Source organism: Diadema setosum, chromosome 12 (genome assembly GCF_964275005.1).
Source record: "Diadema setosum chromosome 12, eeDiaSeto1, whole genome shotgun sequence".
NCBI lineage: Eukaryota > Metazoa > Echinodermata > Echinoidea > Diadematoida > Diadematidae > Diadema > Diadema setosum.
The window spans coordinates 12,454,260-12,472,407 of NC_092696.1; the positions used below are offsets into that span (position 1 = coordinate 12,454,260).

At 39.1% G+C, this 18,148-nt stretch overlaps 1 protein-coding gene across 1 annotated transcript in view; it reads right to left on the reverse strand.

The window, feature by feature from the left end:
- Positions 1-3,797: 3,797 nt before the first annotated feature.
- Positions 3,798-18,148, reverse strand: part of LOC140236058 (cytoskeleton-associated protein 5-like) — a 65,051-nt gene continuing 50,700 nt past the window's right edge. The window contains exons 36-43 of the mRNA XM_072316032.1: positions 17,605-17,792; positions 16,384-16,459; positions 15,904-16,092; positions 15,157-15,318; positions 14,348-14,446; positions 12,617-12,812; positions 11,394-11,623; positions 3,798-7,241 (exon numbers count right to left, since the gene is read on the reverse strand). Of these exons, the coding sequence (XP_072172133.1) occupies positions 7,125-7,241; positions 11,394-11,623; positions 12,617-12,812; positions 14,348-14,446; positions 15,157-15,318; positions 15,904-16,092; positions 16,384-16,459; positions 17,605-17,792 (1,257 nt within the window). The 3' untranslated portion in view covers positions 3,798-7,124. The remainder of the gene's footprint in view (positions 7,242-11,393; positions 11,624-12,616; positions 12,813-14,347; positions 14,447-15,156; positions 15,319-15,903; positions 16,093-16,383; positions 16,460-17,604; positions 17,793-18,148) is intronic.

Here is an 18,148-nt window from a genome sequence, read left to right on the forward strand (position 1 = left end):
TATATATATATATATATATATATATATATATATATATATATATATACTGTATATATATATATATATATATATATATATATATATATATATATATATATATATATAACCTTTATATGCATATGCAGAAGGGCTGTTCAACCAAAACTGTTCACTTGTAATGCCAGAGACAAATGGACCAATATATATCTCTAGCCAAAATGCTCTTAAGTGTCTTCATCTTGGTTTACTAAGTTTAGCTTTACTATCATGAAGACTAACAAACAAAAAACTGAGTGACGGGGTATTCTTACAACAGGGATATTGGTCTGATTGTCTCTGTTACAGAAATTATCAAAGTGAATAGTGTCGGTCTAACTGCCCAGTAGGCCCTATATGAAGTGGTGATAAAATTATAAAAGTTGTACAAACTTAGTGCAATTCTTTAAATTTAGACTGCTTTCTAAAAAAAAGCACCTTCTGGTTCCTTACATGTACTTCAAAACTTTGCACTACAAATTGTGTAATGTGGTTGTACCCTATCCCCTTCACCTCCACCACCCTTGATCAGAATATGCTTGATATCTTGTATACCACAGCTAAGTAGCGGTTCATAGAACCTACATCTCACAGCCCTCAGCTTACATTACAAAATTATATTGTTATTTAGTGGGCCACAAGTGCCTGTGTCAATTAAAGAATTTCTTTAATTTCTGAATATTTCATCATCCAATATTATTAAGGAAGAATAATTGATGACAAAATTATTTTCTTTAATGAATATGATTGGCACACCCCCCCCCCCAAAAAAAAAAAAAAAAAACCTATTGATCCCCTTTACCAACAATAACATCGCTAAACAAATCTTCCAACTTTTCTTGAGGTCCACATCTCACGACCTTCACAGAGTTCTTTGCAGTTTTATGTAGTGTTTGGACGTTAGAAGTGGCACATCATAAATCATACATCGGCGAGCTGGCGATTTGTAGCTCGCCATTTTCAATCTCAAGAATAATATTCAAGTCATCATCGAATCTGGGCACAACAAAGTCCAAAACACCACGTGAAAGTAGGTCGGACATGACTGCAACCATAACTTTCAGCCAGTCAAAAACGTTGCACGAATCAGCTGTGCAACAATGCATGGTACGGATCACTGAAGAACTGAGTACATGTATCACATTGCATTGTAATCAAAGAGTTCGCTCTTTGATTGTGATAATGTGTGTTGTGCAAAAATGCAGGCATCTCTGTGCACATAATTAGTAATTGTTGCAGATCGCAATGTATTCACGGTGCAATGCACACAGCTGGCTGTAGATCGGTCGATCCCACATAACTTTTCTGTGATCGATCCCTTAGTTTTCATGCATACGCAATGAGCTTGCGAGAGATAGGGCATTACGTAAGCATACCTAATACAGTGTATGAACTTTTGACCCTACGCACTGTCAAACCATTCTGGACGTTTTTTCGGACAGGTTTGTTGGCGCCCTCATCGATATCGAGCGGTTACAGGGGATAGCGCGATAAGCTGTGGAGCGCGCGTGGATGCGTAATGATAAGAAAACGTCCAGAATCTGGACTACAGATGAACACGATGATACAATTCTCAGCAGTGTCGCTGATTCATACTGGTTTTAGTGAGATGAAAACACAAGTTGTAGGCCTATGTACACTCTGAACACTTTCTCTGACATGCCCTCATGAACATTCGCCAAATCCAAAATAAATGTCAAATCAACTTCAAAAGCGACCGGGGGGGGGGGGGGGGTCATAAAGCTGTTCGTAAAGTTACGAACGACTTATGAGCGTCTGGTGATCAGTTCTTGTGCTGAATTATGGAAATTCTGATAAGTATAGCACATCATAACTGATCACCAGTCGCTCGTAAGTTGTTCGTAACTTTACGAACAGCTTTATGAAACAGAGCCCTGGTTCTTGTTTAAATGTATGCGAGTTATATATGCATGTACATGACATTAACCTAGAATCCCTTATATTGACTAAAGTCGGCAAAGAAAAAGGGTACGCTTGCTTTACATTTTCGAAAAAAAAAATGGAGACTGCATTTTTAACTTGTTTATGTAGTTGAATCCGGAGTCCCGGATGTGTCACATATTTTGTTGGTCCTTTTTTATTGTTTGTTTCTGTATCTTGATAGACTACGGACCTGATGAAGCAAAGGGTTAATTGTAAAAATATGCTCCTAAAAACCTCGTTATAACACTGTTTTACTTGATACAATGTATATTGTTTAGTAATTTATAATTGACATTGGTTTTTGTATGCTGCTTTATCTTATTTTTTTTTCTTTTCTTGTTTATTTCTATTTGTATAATCATGTTTTTGATCTCTGTAATTTTGTTTGATGTTGTCTAATAAAAACTGAAAGATAAAAAATAAATTGACTAAAGTCGACGCAATCGAAACGTGAACGTCCCGAATGATAGCTTTCTTTTGTTGACTTCCACGTAGCAAAGTCAGCATTATTGCCCAAGTTCACAAATTTTATCCTATGATCCGAGTGTCGACTTCTCGAGGTTTACTGTATGTACACTGTAATTTGTATATTATGTATACGACACATATCACATTATATGTACTTTGTATATCAATGACAAATCTAAGGTATATATAGTCACTATCAAATGTGTGGATGCGTTTTTACTTCATTTCATAATATGCAAACGACTTTGGTACGCCTACATGTATTTGCTCAAGTGTCTTTGAAAACCATGCCTTAAACAAGCACAGCACATAACTCCAACAAGGCAAGAGCTTGATGTTTGCCCAAGAAATTGTAACCGGTATAAATGTGACAAGTTATGATCTATTTGTGTCCGATCAGTGATATGTATTTGCTATCGCAAAACGAGCTAATTCCATTCTTCTTAATTTGAGATACAAACGTATTTGGGAATAAATCTGCCAAAAAAAAAAGAAGAAAATAAAAAGAAAATGTGGAATATTCTTTAACTCATAGCTTCAAGAATTTCAGAATATTCCGTGTTATGTAACAAGTGAGATATCATGGGAAAGGTTTTAAGTTGCTGTGTCTGATAATAGACTTGTTCTACAATGTTTATAAGTAGCGTTTAATCCATTTTGTGACCGACCTCTTCATTTTCAAATCACGATCACATGACACGCAGAAGAGCGTGCTGCCACAAAAAAAAAAGAAAAAAAAAAAGAAGAAAGAGTAGATGTTGCGGGGAAAAGTGAGATTGAACAAAAACTACTACAGTACTGTATATTCTAGATCCGTGCAGATCATAACGCACTACTGCATTAGATTCACCGGACGTGGTTGAATTTTGAACTTTTTCTCGTTCGTCTTTCTGATAAATATAAAATGTATTTTATAAAATAACATTCACACAGGCAGATGACTACTGTATACATGTAATACATATCAATAAATACACACATTATATATATATATATATATATATATATATATATATATATATATATATATATATATATATATGAATAACAGCAATTACGTTTCTGCTCGCAGTCCTAAGTATAGATTCGCAACAGTGAATATACATACATGTATTATGTGTGTGTGTATGTTTGTATGTAAATATACATGTAGATTGATATATTATACAAACTGTAGATGGATGGATTTACGTTCAAAGTGTCTTTTGTTTGTTTTGTCTGTTCATGCCCATTGTTGAGACCAACTCAAAAGTTTTGTTGTATTTTTGTTAAATAAAGAAAGAAAAGGAAATGGATAAAGAAAAAATAAAAGGAAATAAGAAAGATAATGAAAGGCACTCCAAGAAATACCACCAATTCTCAAAACAGAATAGAGAGCAAACAAAAAACGCTGATATTTTTTATTCACATTATGCACAGATAAAGTATGTAAAAAAAAAAGGAAAGGAAAACGAAACTGAACACAGGGGACGATACTCTCTGATGAGTAGAATCATTTTCCTCACACACGAAGTACACATTACACCCACATCCTGCTACACACAACACAGCCTTGGTAAGTCACACTGGTTTTTTTTTTTAGCTCACATGCTATATCTACACTCAACTCTGGGTTTGATTTTACACCGTGTCCGTGACATACACACACAGTACACTGTATTTACAATAATTATTTCCTCATAGATGCGGGTTAACTTACAGCTGTGATTTCTGTACAATCGCGTTACTTATTTCAATCCCCTTCCATTTCTATACATGCTGTGGCTCGATTTTTGCACCAGGACACGACAGGACAGTGCAATGAATACGTTGCTTCCTACGAGCAAATTTTTTCCACACATACTTATTATCAAATACTGCACCTTTTAAGACAGGACAATAGTCAATGCTGCATTATAATGCACGTTTAGTGTGAACACGAGTATAACAACCATGCTACACATCCAACACAAAAATATATATATGTATGTATATATACTTGTCATAGACACAGGAACAGTCACTTTCTTGGTATGATTACAGTGAGTGAATATCTTTGATCAGAGCACACAAAACAGAAAAATTATGGTGAATAAACAAACATCGCTCTCTGTAAATCTCTAAGTTTGTGAATTCTTGGTCTCAACACAACACATCTACAGCCATCGACTGGACATTTGGGACATTTCGTTTTTTAGAATATTCAGACTAGTAATCTTCCATGCTCTAAGTAAGCACATGAAAACCAAAGTTGACCAGTGTGAAAGGCCTGAGTGTTTTTTCACCTAGTACAATTCTGGAAATATTTGGGGAAGGGGCGAAGGAAACTTGAACGGTTTTCATCCAGATCATCGTTCTGGTCTTACACAAAGACTCATTCTGAAACATAATGCCTACGGTACATGTTGTATAGCATCTTTTTTGCGCCACCCTGTGATATATGGAAGATATTATTTCAAAATATACAGAGAGGACACAAAGAGTTACAGGTACAGATACACCGCCTAGTCACAGATTCTTGATTTGTGAAGATAAAAAAACAAGAAATGATGTAACATTGGTTATTATCACAATAATCAAGATTGTAGCTTTCACATTATCATCAAAAAAAAAAAATTATACTGAACATCTGCACTAATGCAATTTCTCCCCAATAATCTAGGCTTTATTTTCACACGTAAGAGAATCTTGACATATCGGCTATTGAATTAGCATTTTGCAAAAGCAGCTCGCTATAATTTCAGCACATGCACACACAGTGCACGACCGGCGAGCTACTCCATCCGATCGCTGAGTGCGTGCGAGTCCTCCGCCTGCCGTATGCGAGTCCATTGCGAGCCGCCTTTGCAAAAGGCTACTATTGAATAGTCTTGTCCAATATCTAACCTGATGAAAAATGAAATAATGAACGCCCCAAAAATTGATGGCGAAAAACTATGCCTCCAGCACGTGAGGGGAAAATGTTGTGTGCTCTGTGGATGACACACAAGACTCCATTGATTGACTGCATTCCGCGGAATGACAGCGTGTCCTGAAGTCGATGCATGTTCTTTCCATAAAGTGTACATGCTTTGCCGAGATACACAGAACATTCTTCAAGTAGATCCCAATTTGTTTATAATTTTTTGATGCATGCAACATTTTCCAGATATATTGAGCAGAAGGCTGATTCTCTTAAATTAGTGTTCTATCACAACCATCAAATATTTGCTGTTACATATTAACATCATCAGTCGGCATTTTTTAAGTCAAAACAGACCATTTTTATCTTTGCATGTGGGGGGGGGGAAGTTTTGAATGGATAATGGGAGAGCTATTAAATGCTCTGCTAGTGAAGTCGAATGTTCTTAATCTGCTAACAGTGAAACTGCCCCAGTTCACTGGATAATACTTCATTAGGATGGATGGAAATTTGGGAGGTAATGTATGATATATTCAGGCTATGTTCAAGATTCGTGTGAACTACTGCTAACATGGTTCGCTAATGGGGGAATTCATATGACTCTAAGCCTGCTAGATATAAAATTTAGACAGTCCTCGTAATATAACAATTTGTGCATACTACCACATCGGATTCAGAGTTCATGTTCCATGCACAGATTAATGCAGATCATATCTTCTTCACCATATATTACATTCTTCAACGGTGAAGTCAGTCTTATCTTTCATACAAGATGGTACAGTGGGTGATCCCCACATATGTTATGTACAGAGATACAGAAGTGTGTTTACACCAGCACACCAACTTTCAGGTGTGAATAGCCCTATCTCTCTCCCTCTCTGTCCCTCTCACTCCTCCTCTTCCTCACCTGACCACATGTTACATACCTCATTCTTCCACACATCGCATCATCAGGAATATTATGCATGTGGCAAGTTTTCGGTGCTGTACAAGTATTTACACCTGAAATGGAGGCTCCAACTACTCTGAACGCACAAGGGCATTGGTGCCCGACTTGTCCCCGATGTGAACAGCTCCCTCACTGCTGCTTATCAACACAGGGCGAGAAAGAAAAAAAAAAAAGTGGCTTCATTGAAGCCAAGTTTAAACCCTCCCAGGGTGAGGATAAACTGCCACAATCCTAGGATACATAAGCATTAATAGTGTGTACATTGTGCGTTCAGCATTTGATGGGAATTTTTGGAGCACCTGTGAGTACAGTCGTCTCAAAGACAAGGTGTGGATTTTCGCTGGAAAACCTTGGCCTTCGGTCCAATTCCTACTCCACACTTCATAAGACTATTTGTCCATAAGTGAACAACAGGACACCAGAGATATGAATAAGAAAAGAAACGAGTCAGATTGTACTGTATACTCAAATTTCAGTCCAAACCGACACTGCTTCACTCTTTCAACAGAGCGTGTCTGAACAAGCAGTCACAGTCAGTTTTTCTTTTCCCACATATTCTCTTGTCATCATCTTTCGTGCGAGAGAAAGAAAGAAGTCGGAGTCTTGGAATGAAAGACCGACCACACCTCTTCCGAGCAGGGTAAATGCCTTCTCTCCAAATATGTCCATATTCATCTGAAGAAATAATTGCTTTTTGTGTTTGTGTAGTTTCTTTGTACAGCTGCTGGTCCGTTGTTTCGTGACTTGCGCGGAACAAGACACGGAAGCGTATCGGAAGGTTCAATCATGCCAAACAGATCAGGATGCAGTGAGCGGCCGTGAGTCCCGGTTACCCCGAGTCTCTGTCCGTTTGTCTGTCTGTCCGTCCTACTTGCAGGAATTTTTGATGCGCTCCAGGCGCCGGCGCAGGTCGTCCACGTTGGTGTCGGAGACCGAGGGCTGGACGACCGGCTGGACGTTGGACGAACTCGTGCCAAGTGAAATCTGAGGAGGTTGGGGGCAAGCAACCACAAAAAAGCAATGAATGATTAAGTATTACAAGGAGACTTCCATGCACATATGTCAGACATGAAAATTTATCTGACAAGTCTCTTTAGATAAGGTGAAATCTCCCACTCAAACCTCAATATCTGAATTTCAAACAAACAAAAAAAGAACAATGGAATACAAGTTTTCTTTTTCTTTTAGCTACTGCCACAAACCCTTGTAGCACCTTCATGTTCCTTGAAATGTTAATCTCTACTAACTAATGAATCAGTAAATTTCACACTAATCTGCATGAGAGCAAAGACAAATTGATCTGTGCAACCAGGAAGATTCAATAGCTGAAGGCGACACTGGGATGGCATGCGCCAGACATAAAGCAAATATCTTCCCACACACTGCACTCAATACAGAGGCATTCACACATACACACACACACACACACACATGTATGGGTGGCGACTGACGGTCCAAGAGCCGACACGAGAAAGAAAACTTAGCTACTTTGTATGGTGACAGAGACCAAAAGATCCGGAACCCATTGAATAGGAAGGTTGGCAATACTATAATTGTCAAAAAGTAGTACACTATGTAATTGCATTACTATGGTAGCTGCAAAGTGAAAAGAAAGCAGTAATCTGTTGCTGCAGTGTCTACAGTTATTACAAATTACTGAAAGCCTGCAAACATCCTCATGAAATGAGTTCCCAGATGGCCTCCTCTTTTCTCCTCAAAACTTCCCCTGCTCATGTTTTCACCACCACCATACATTATGCTCATTGGCCACAAACTTCTGACCAATCACAGTACAGACCCACTTTTTTCCCCTACTGTCTGACAAACTCTGTCACTGTAATCAGACTCTGAATAATCCAAGCACTGTAAAAATGTCATCGAAAGCTAAATCGGTCAGTTCATGCGACAGATGCAAACGTATAGAACATACCGGCATAGATTGCAAGAACAGACAGAAAATCAAGCGATACATCACGGCAGAATAAAAGTGAAGCAAAACACACAGATACTGCGTACCACTATCTGGCCATTTTTCTGATTTGATAGTGATCACCAGTAAATGCTTTAGATACACTGACTACACACCACATGCCCACAGAGACAAGAGACTAGACATGCCGGTAAGATGTTACATACAGAGTGGTATACGTTTTGCCATGCATGTCATTCAGGTTCTTGACATACAATTGTCCAGTCAACCTTCGTCAAGTCGACCTCACAAAAGTCAAATAATCACATAAGTTGAAGGTCTTTTCCAGTCCTCTTCTCTTTATATTCTATTGATTTTAATCCCTCATAAGTCAAATTTTTCTCTTTAAGTCGAAGCCATTTCATCAGTCCAAATAGATTTGACCTAGGCAAGGTTGACTGTAGTTCTTTCTTCGTGATTAACACCATCAGGTTACAATGATCTGCAATGAATCAAACCATTTAAGTTCATCAACAGAACCCCCCCCCCCCCAATAAAAAACAAAAACAAGTGGTCATGCTCTCAGGCAAACTTCAAACAAAGTAGAATAATCATTGACAATTCCTCCTTCTTGAGCACTGCTAGGAATTAATTTCTAGTTTAAATAGTTAATAGCATGCTTCCATCTTACACATTCAAAGTGCAGTCAAGAACAGTCTGGGGAAAAAAGAACAATTCTTTCAGCTCTAACAACACAGCATAGCATTAGCTGAAGAAATTTCACCAAACACTTCAAGTTACAGGGGTGTGAGAGTAGTTGCAGAAGAAAAAAAAGTTCGTACAAAATCTGAAACTTACGAATAAAAATGTCTGAAATAAAATCTACCATTAAACTCTGAAGATTTCAATGTATTTGATTTGCCAAAAAGTCTGAAAAGTGGATTTTGAGCAGAGTTAACAAAAGTTTGAAATCAGATTTAACTCTGAAGTCTCACACCCCTGACGTTAGGAGAGAAAAAGGGTCACTAGGAAATCAGTTAGACACGTAATCATTATCAGCAGATGAGGCATACAGCAGTTTAATAGGCAGACAAACACGTGCAAGTGGCAGCTACAATGCTGCTTACCCTCTCCGGGACGAAATGGTGCCCGTCTGCTCGCTGCGTGGTGCATGATGGGAAGGCATGATTGGGAATAGCATGATGGTCACATGATACAGTTATATGCAAAAGGGGGTTAGTGTGATACTGTTTGCTACTCCTTCTTGTTTTTGTGCTGCTAGAATTCAATGAGGATGGGCGCATTCTTTCTTTTTTTTTCACACCTTCATGAAAATATTATCATCCCTGGGGTATTAAACAAGACCTCATATTTCAATTGCACATACAGTGCACTCCTGTTAAACAAGGACACAGTTAAAACGAAAATACAGATCAGGGGGGCGTTTCATCAACGAGTTCGTCGGAGATTTCACCGACAAATTTGCTATCAGCCAATCAGACCAAGGATTTCATTAGCTTTTAACAGTTGTCAGTGTAAATCCTTGCGTCTGATTGGCTGATAGCAAATTCGTCGGTGAAATCCTCCGACGAACTCGTTGATGAAACGCCCCCCAGGGGGGTGTTTCATCAACGAGTTCGTCGGAGGTTTTCACCGACAAATTTGCTATCAGCCAATCAGACGCAAGGATTTCAGTAGCTTTTAACAGTTGTCAGTGTAAATCACTGACAAAAAGTTTCATGAAATGGTCCCCAGGTCCCAAATTTATCACCTGTAAACAAATATCTTTATATTCTTGAGTGTTCCACTGTAAGGAAATTTTGTATAACAAAAGAAACCTGACGGTTGAGGACTTCTTTATATCGGGAGTCGCCTGTACTACCAAACCTTCTAGTTAAATTTTCATTCTCAATTACTAATGTAATCCAAAACAACGTCATCACATTATTCAATGTCACCACTGATGTTATTTTCCAAGAGTGTTGAGAAAATGACCTGATACTCCATGATGATTTTTGTATTTATTATTTTTTTTTGTTGTTGATATGAGGCCTTGCAATCTCATTAATGATTTGAGATTATCATCAGCACCAAATGCAGCAATTTTGTCTGCTGGCTAAAATTCCATTTTCTGCAAATTGGCAGCAGAATGGAAATTTGAATGGAACCCCCAAAACCCACCAATATCAAGAAACAGTGTGATCCTTGAAATCTAACATGCCTGCTTAAAAGCATCTGTATCAATTACAAGAAAAATCATTCAATTTAATAGTACACATTCCCACACTCCCTTTATGAATATAATGTCATCTCGATTTTACATGATTTGATTTCTGTTATGTTCAAATTGTACAAACTTATAAATAATTTGGTATATAGTTGTATGCATAAGTGCCTAAGTACAATGGACCTATCACATAGATTTAATAAATTCATTTTACAGTTTACAAACATGCCTTATTGAAATAAAAAAAAAAATAGAATAAAACAAAGTATGTACATAATTTATACCTGGTGCAAGCATGTTGAAAGAGTGTTGTACTATCCCATTTTTTGCCATTGTTGTAATCTGCTAGAATTGATTTATCTTAACATTGCCAGAATAGTGTACAAGAAAGATGTACTAGACTCTGCCCATGGGGTGTAGTTGTAAAGACAAACGCATCTCCACCAAACTCCATGATTGGTCTTAACTGGTTAGTAAAAAAGTACAGTTAACCTCGCCTAAAGTCAAATCCCAAAGGAACCTGAGAAAATCATTTGACTTTCATGAATTTCGACTCACAGAAAAATTTTTTTATTTGTTTCTATCATCCAGGTTGGAATTTTTCTTTGATTTGTGCCTGGTCCACTTAGGCGAGGTTGACTGTACGTGATATTTAAATACAATTATGATCAAGACCATGAGATAGTCCACAAATGTGAATATATATGAGACTGCTACAGGTATGTAATGAATTTTCATTAAGAAAATTTCATAATGTTTTATGGGGAATACAATATGGCTTGAAATAACACTACATTGCAACTACATCACTACTATGAAATGTTTTTTGATTAGTTGTACAGATAGCATAATGAAGTCACACAGAATGGAAAGTTCTAAAATGAGGATATACATGTGATGTATATATATGGATATATTTTCTTTTTTTTTTCTTTTTCTTTTTCTTTCTGCTATAAAGATGCTGAATGGCCCATCCTAAGGTGGAATAATTTCCCCTTACCAGCGGCTCTTTGCTTTCCATGGTGGGAAGGGGTGCGGTCATTTCTTGTTTGGGCGGGGCTACGGTCTTGATGGGATGGTCCCCCACCACGCCCTCCTGCGTGTTCTCCAGGCCGCAGCGGGCTCGCAGGACCTTGATGCGACCCAGCACGTCGCTGATTGGCTCGTTCTCCTTGCTCATCCCCGTGGATTGAGGGTCGGAGGTCACGATTTGTTCGACTGCTGAGGTATCTAACGTTCAGAAGTCAAGATGTTGAATTTTCAGAGGTTTATATTCAGATATAAAAGGCATTATTTACCATTTGCAGATGAAAGAAAAACCTGGCTTTAGTGCTTCAAAATCGTATCAGGGCAATTACTCCCGAGGGCAATTACCCTGGCTAAATACTGGTTAGTGAAAAGGTTAGAGTAAAGATTAGGGTTCGGGTTAGGTTTGGAGTTAGGAGTTTGGGTTAGGGTTAGGATTAGGTTCAGGATTAGGATTAGGGTTAGGGCCAGGGGGAAGGGTCCGGGGTAACTGCCCAGGGGGTAATTGCCCTACACCCCTTCAAAATAGTTCTAAAATGTGTATCACGGACAGAAACAACCAATGTAAAAATTTGAATCAGTATAATCAATATTAAGTATTGTGAAAAATACAAAATGTGAATAATAGCTATAATAAGAATGTTTCTACACTAAACCGTCTACAATTATGATTTACTGAGAAAAGTAGTGGTATGTCCTTATATTTTAGGCTTTATTGCGATTTTTTTATATGGTAGCCAGTAGGATGTTTTGTGATACAACTGACCTACGAATATGCATCAAATGTGATATATCGAACATTTTTATATCACTGCTCCCAATGGTAAATGGTTGTTGGGCCTGATTTTTTTGTTTTGTTTGTCTGTTTGGTTTTTACAGCCGAAGAAGTTAATGTGCAGATGGGCAAGAGCGCCAACCTTGTAAACAGCACTGTGGTATTCTGAGGACTAAAAAGGTACAATTTTGGTGGAAAAACAGCATTTTTACCTTTCCTTAACATTAGACACCATACATGTATGTGTAGCAATACAACTTTGGGGGAAAACAGTTAGTGGTAGCTTTGATGAAACCTGCATACTTTTGGCAAAACGCAGAGCAAAATATGGCAAATAAAAAGTATCAGCTGACATGTCTGTTTATAGACAGATACAATCTGATAGCAAGTGGTCACCCCCCACTGGAAATCCGGCCACCGACCTGGGTTGTTTTCCTGCTGGGGGGCCGGCTTGACCGTCACATTGGTGGTGGGGAAATTCCTCTCCCCTTTCTCCTTGGCGATGTTCTGCAGACCCTGGTTGATGTACGACTGGAAGTACTGCGACGTCTTCTTCAGGAATGGGTCGATGTCGACGTCGGGGTACTTGTGCTTGAACTCGTACAGTTCCGCCAGACCCTGAGGGAAACGATCGCGACAGTTTTCAAAACATGTTATTTTTTTTATGTACCCCATTTTCGTCTGGAGGGTTTATGCAATTCCAAACTCTGTTCACCCAAGGAAGTTGGAAATTTGATGCTTTAGCACGGGTTGAGACTGAAGTGACCACAAGCTTTTGATATGAAGATCAAATGGCAGACCAGAGTGGCACATGGGTAATATGTACTTAGCGGGAATTACACATCCCATTTTCACAAATTTTACCTCCCCACGATGCAGATTTTAACCCTAACTAGGCCGGGGGGGGGGGGGCCTCCGAGGCCCCCCCCCCCCCCTTGACGTTTCGCGCGATGTATCGCTATCGCGAGAAGCTATCGCCGCGACGTTTCATGACTTTTTTCTTTCGAGTCTCCCGCATCTTTTGACACCAAATTTGCGATGCCCGGGTGTGCGGTTCCGAAGTTGCGCATAAATATGCACATGCATGTCAGACCAAAAATTGCTCAAAAACGTGAATTTGTGTACAATTTCAATGCAAACTGTGTTTACAGGCAAATTTCATAAAAGCATGATTATTTTGGGGTTTTATGGATTAAAATCACTTAATAACGCATTTTCTTGTTCGGAACAATGTCACGGACAAATTTCATCGAAAAAACAATGGAAAACATAAAGTCGAAAAAACAAGGAAATACATAAGAAATTCAAAAAACAAGAAAATACTTAGGAAATTTTTTCTGATTGCGCAATTTTCTTCTCTTACATTTGCTAAGGACACTAAAAAGAATATTTACACAAAAAATGTGCCTGTTTTGAGCTTTATTTAGTGATTTATACCAAATTGTCTGATTTCATGCATCATTATGCATAAATTAGCATAATTTAGTGTAAATGATAATTTTTGAAAAAATTAACTTCATGGTACTTTAGATTACATCATAGGCAATGCGTGTGCCAATTTTCGTCGCGATCGCGCGGTCGACGGCCGAGATCTGGAGGGGGGGCCTGGGAGGCCCCCCCCGCTCTATCATCTACCTGAATAGCCCGGCCTAGTTAGGGTTAAGGCACTGATGTAATACACCCTTTGTGTGCTCTGAGTACTGATTTGCACAAAAAAATCCCATTTGTATACAATGTCCAAAAGTTCCTGACACAGAAGGGGTAATTCAAAGTCAATCCAACAGATGCATTCAGGAAATAAAATCCTTCAAAATCAAGCTGAATTGATTGGCTGTCACTTTTCACTTATTATTGTGGCCAGAAACATTTGCATATGGGAGCTAATGGTCTTTTCAACAGCACAAAATGTTCGCAAATTGCTGACCATAAACAAATTGTATGCTACATGTATTAGCGTGCAATGCATGGTGTTAGACAGAAATGGTCGCATACATTTTACTTTCACGAATCTTAGATCCTCGCAAAATCTGCAAAAATTTCATGCACATTAAAACTCTGGCCTTACAGTGTTCTGCACATTCTAAACAAACTGAACTATGCATATTACAGAAATAAGATACAGAAATATAAGTCAAGTTCCTGAATGCCCTTACCTCTCTCGAGTTTTTGTTGGAGCCAATCTTCTGGAAGATATGGGCGAGGAGGTCGTTGGTCTTGGGGGGCCCCCTCCGTGGTGAATCCTTGGCGTTTCTCTGAACGATGGCAAACATTCAAGAGCAGTATGAAGACACCCGACAATTCCCACAGTTTGGATAATCCTTAAAAATCTTTCCCTCACCCATTTAATTTTCCTGATGACATCTTTTTGGTCAGTTTTTTAACTAGAGAAAAAAGGAAAAATAACTCTTCTAGACTCTTTATATCATGGGAGATAATTATGTCGGCCTCATGCCAAAAGGGCACTTACAGTGTACAAAGTCGGGCCTTTTGGCATAAGGCCGACAATTTGTTTGAGATTAGGAAGCACTTATTTACTCACCAGCAAGAAACCACAGGACAAACTGCTTTACATCACTTTGTTGATGGTCAAGGCATGGGATAAAGTGCCTTGTCTATCAAAGAGCCTATCACAGCTGCCTGTGGACTTGAACCTTGAACCTCAAGCTTGAGTGTCCTCAGTCTTTACCACTGAGCCAAACCACTCATCCCACCTTCACAGACATGTACAATCAAACCTGTCATCCAAGGGAGAAAAAGAAAAGTGGCCACTACAGACATATGGCTGCTATAGACAGGGTCTGTAACATGATTTTTTATCTCGAGGAAATCTTTTTAGTGACCGTAAATCGCAGGTGACCGCTATAGACAGGTGACTGCTAAGCCAGGCTTGACTGTATAATATATTTGAGACCTGAAAATCCCTCCTGTCTGAGGAAGGAAAAGAGCTAGGGGGGTAACTTACGTCGGAGTGGGACCTGACAGCGTCGGCGGCCGAGCCGTTGATGTGGTCGTTGCTGGAGCTGCTCCCGGTGCTGCTGGTGCTGGAGCTCCGGAGGACCTTCTTGAGGTAGGACTCCACCTCCGAGTCCTTGGGGTCCGAAATCAGGGTCAGGTGGTTCAGAACCTTGGGAGAGAGAGAGGAGGAAGAGATAGGATCGGAAACCATCAGTGGGTTGCTATGGCAGCGCTCCCACAGGCAAGCCTGCATTATTATTAACAAGGTGATGATGATTGTGTAACAGGACATCAAAGATGATGATGATGGTAATGATTATGGTGATGATGGTGGTGATGATAGAGATGATAGCGATGATGATGATGATAGTGATAATGACAATGCTGATAGGAATGATTCTTCAATGTAAAATCCAAATATCAAATTACTATTAATACCTTTCAATTCAATTAAATTCAATTCCATATAAGATTTGAAATGTCACAAACAGAGCAAAGAGATGATAAACAAATACAACATGTACAGAGTTGAAGAAAGTCTTCTTGTGATTGTTTCAATGTTTTTTACATGTAAGTACAATGAGATCAAATGGTAAATGTCTTTCTCAGAAGTATGCCCTTTACTGTCATCTTATTGGTCTCATAGGGTTTGTTTGGGTTTTGGTTTTGTTTTGTTTTTTTCTGGACTATCGACTGGCGACTCCTGTAATGCCACCAAGTTTCTCTCTCTATCTCTCTCACTCTGTGCCCTCACCTTCTGGCCGAGAATCTTGGCCAGGGAGTGGAGGATGGTCTTGACGGTGCGTAGCGGGGTGTCGCTGGGCCGGTCCCGCCAGACGGAGGAGGGGAAGGCCTTGAGGAAGAGGTGGAGGTCCAGTAGGATGCGGTCCACGTTGAGCTCGTTGATGATGTTGGGCATCATCCTGACCAATCGCCACAGACACTGGGGAGGAGGAATGGGAGCATGATACAAAGTGTCATTTCGAGTTTAGTTTAAAAAAATGCTCTATGTATCTTGTCCTATGTACATAACTACACGACAAAATGTCAATCAAATACATACACAGTTCAAAGAACAGCATGAGAGAAAAATATAACAATGCCTTTGAAGTCTGCCACAGAACATTGGCAGGTCTATCTTTACTTGTCTAGTTACATCTCAATCATAAGCATTAACCTCGGAGATTAGGACCTTGATGAATTTACCATGTCCTCTCAATAAAAGTTCACTTACCTTCATGATTAGTTGCACAAACTTGGTGGAGCTGCTCTCGTGAGCCACACACTCTTGAAGAAGCTTGATCAGGGCTCTGTACAAGAAACAGAACAGGTCAAAGGTCAGATGTTTTAGCCCAATAGTGTTTTTCAAAATAGAATGTCTAAATCCACGAAATTCTTCAATTACAACTGTATTATTGCCCTCCCCTTTTTTTCACAGATGAACCTTATGTCTTATTTATCACTTTCATTAGTTTGCAGGCTGTAGGCAGTCGCAACTTTTGGCACCATTACTCATCTTTCTTTGTAAAAGAATACAAAATGGAAGCTTTTCTATGTTCCACATTATTCTTTCTTGATTAAGTCAGCTTTGTTGTAAATATTAATACAGGCACTATGCATGTGCCAAAACTATGCAAATGTAACTAACTTCTTCAAACTTTGAAGAAAACAGATTAGAGTTAAAAGTTGATTTTTGAAAATAGTACTTTACATGATGAAACTGGGAAGCATTTTGTTCTGGAATTTGCCTTAGCCTATTTTCCTCCTAACTGAGATCAATGGGTGATTCCACTTAATCACAGAATGTTAATAAGACCTTGTCAGCCAAGATTTGGAACACAGCAGTACTACACAGTATGTGTTGATCAAGGAGATGTGCTCTGTTACATTCCATATCACTTTCTAAAAAGAAATTTTAGCCTGACTGGATAAGTCTTATGCCTCCTGCCCTATAACACGTTGCTCCATCTCAAAACGTCAAAGGGAAATTCCATCTTGAGATTACGCTGCTTTGAATGAAAACAGAATATCAGAGAAATAAATCACACATCAACAAAAAAATAATTAAAAAAATACCAGTTGTAAAAGTCTAGAGGGTAAGACAAGTTGGCAACTCTATATATTTTCTCAGATTTTTCTTAAATGCATAAACACAGACAGAACTAACTGGCTGAGTATGAGATGCAAAAACACATTCTTATCATACAAGGAATATGTCTGCAGAAAATCATTTTCCCAGGTTTACAAACCAATGGACAGCTGCTCAACAACATACACCTAGATCACACGTACATGTAATTGCCAAATTTATCACAAATTTTCACAGATTTAACTGATTTTACTGTTTTCATACAAAGCAACATAATGTGACGATTTCCCATCGAGGGCCATTATATGTGAGAGCTAAAACATCATCCAGTTCCTGATAAGTATCACGGACTGTGACTCAACTCACCCGATGGCAGCATTGTGGTCAGCATTCTCCACCACCTTGGCCATAACAACGTTGACCGACCGCACGACCTGGGGACCCTCGTCAAACGCCATGAGGCGGTCGTCGATCAGCACAGTGATCAGGCCGTTGATGAGGTCGCAGAGGACATCCTTGGAGGCCTGCTGGCTCAGACTCGTATTCTGGAATACCTGCAGGGTAGGTCGGAAAGACAGAGGTCGCAGGTCAAAGGTCATGCCATGAATACAGTCCCAAATAATGCATAAACTTTGACATGAAACAAGGTATAGTCTTCATGGCTGTCTGTACCATCACATGAAGAATACTGTACAACCAGAAATTTTTGCAAGCATGAAGCTTTTGGTAATTTTGCGAGGAGCCCCGATTCGCAAAAGTAAAATGCACGTGAAAGAGTTTGTTTATGCAATGCATTGAATGCAAGTGGCAATTTGCAAAAGTTTCATGCTGAAAAAAAAAGGCTGTCAGCTCCAATTCACAAAATGTATCTGGTTTTACAGAATGCTGGGGGGGGGGGGAGGGCTATCAT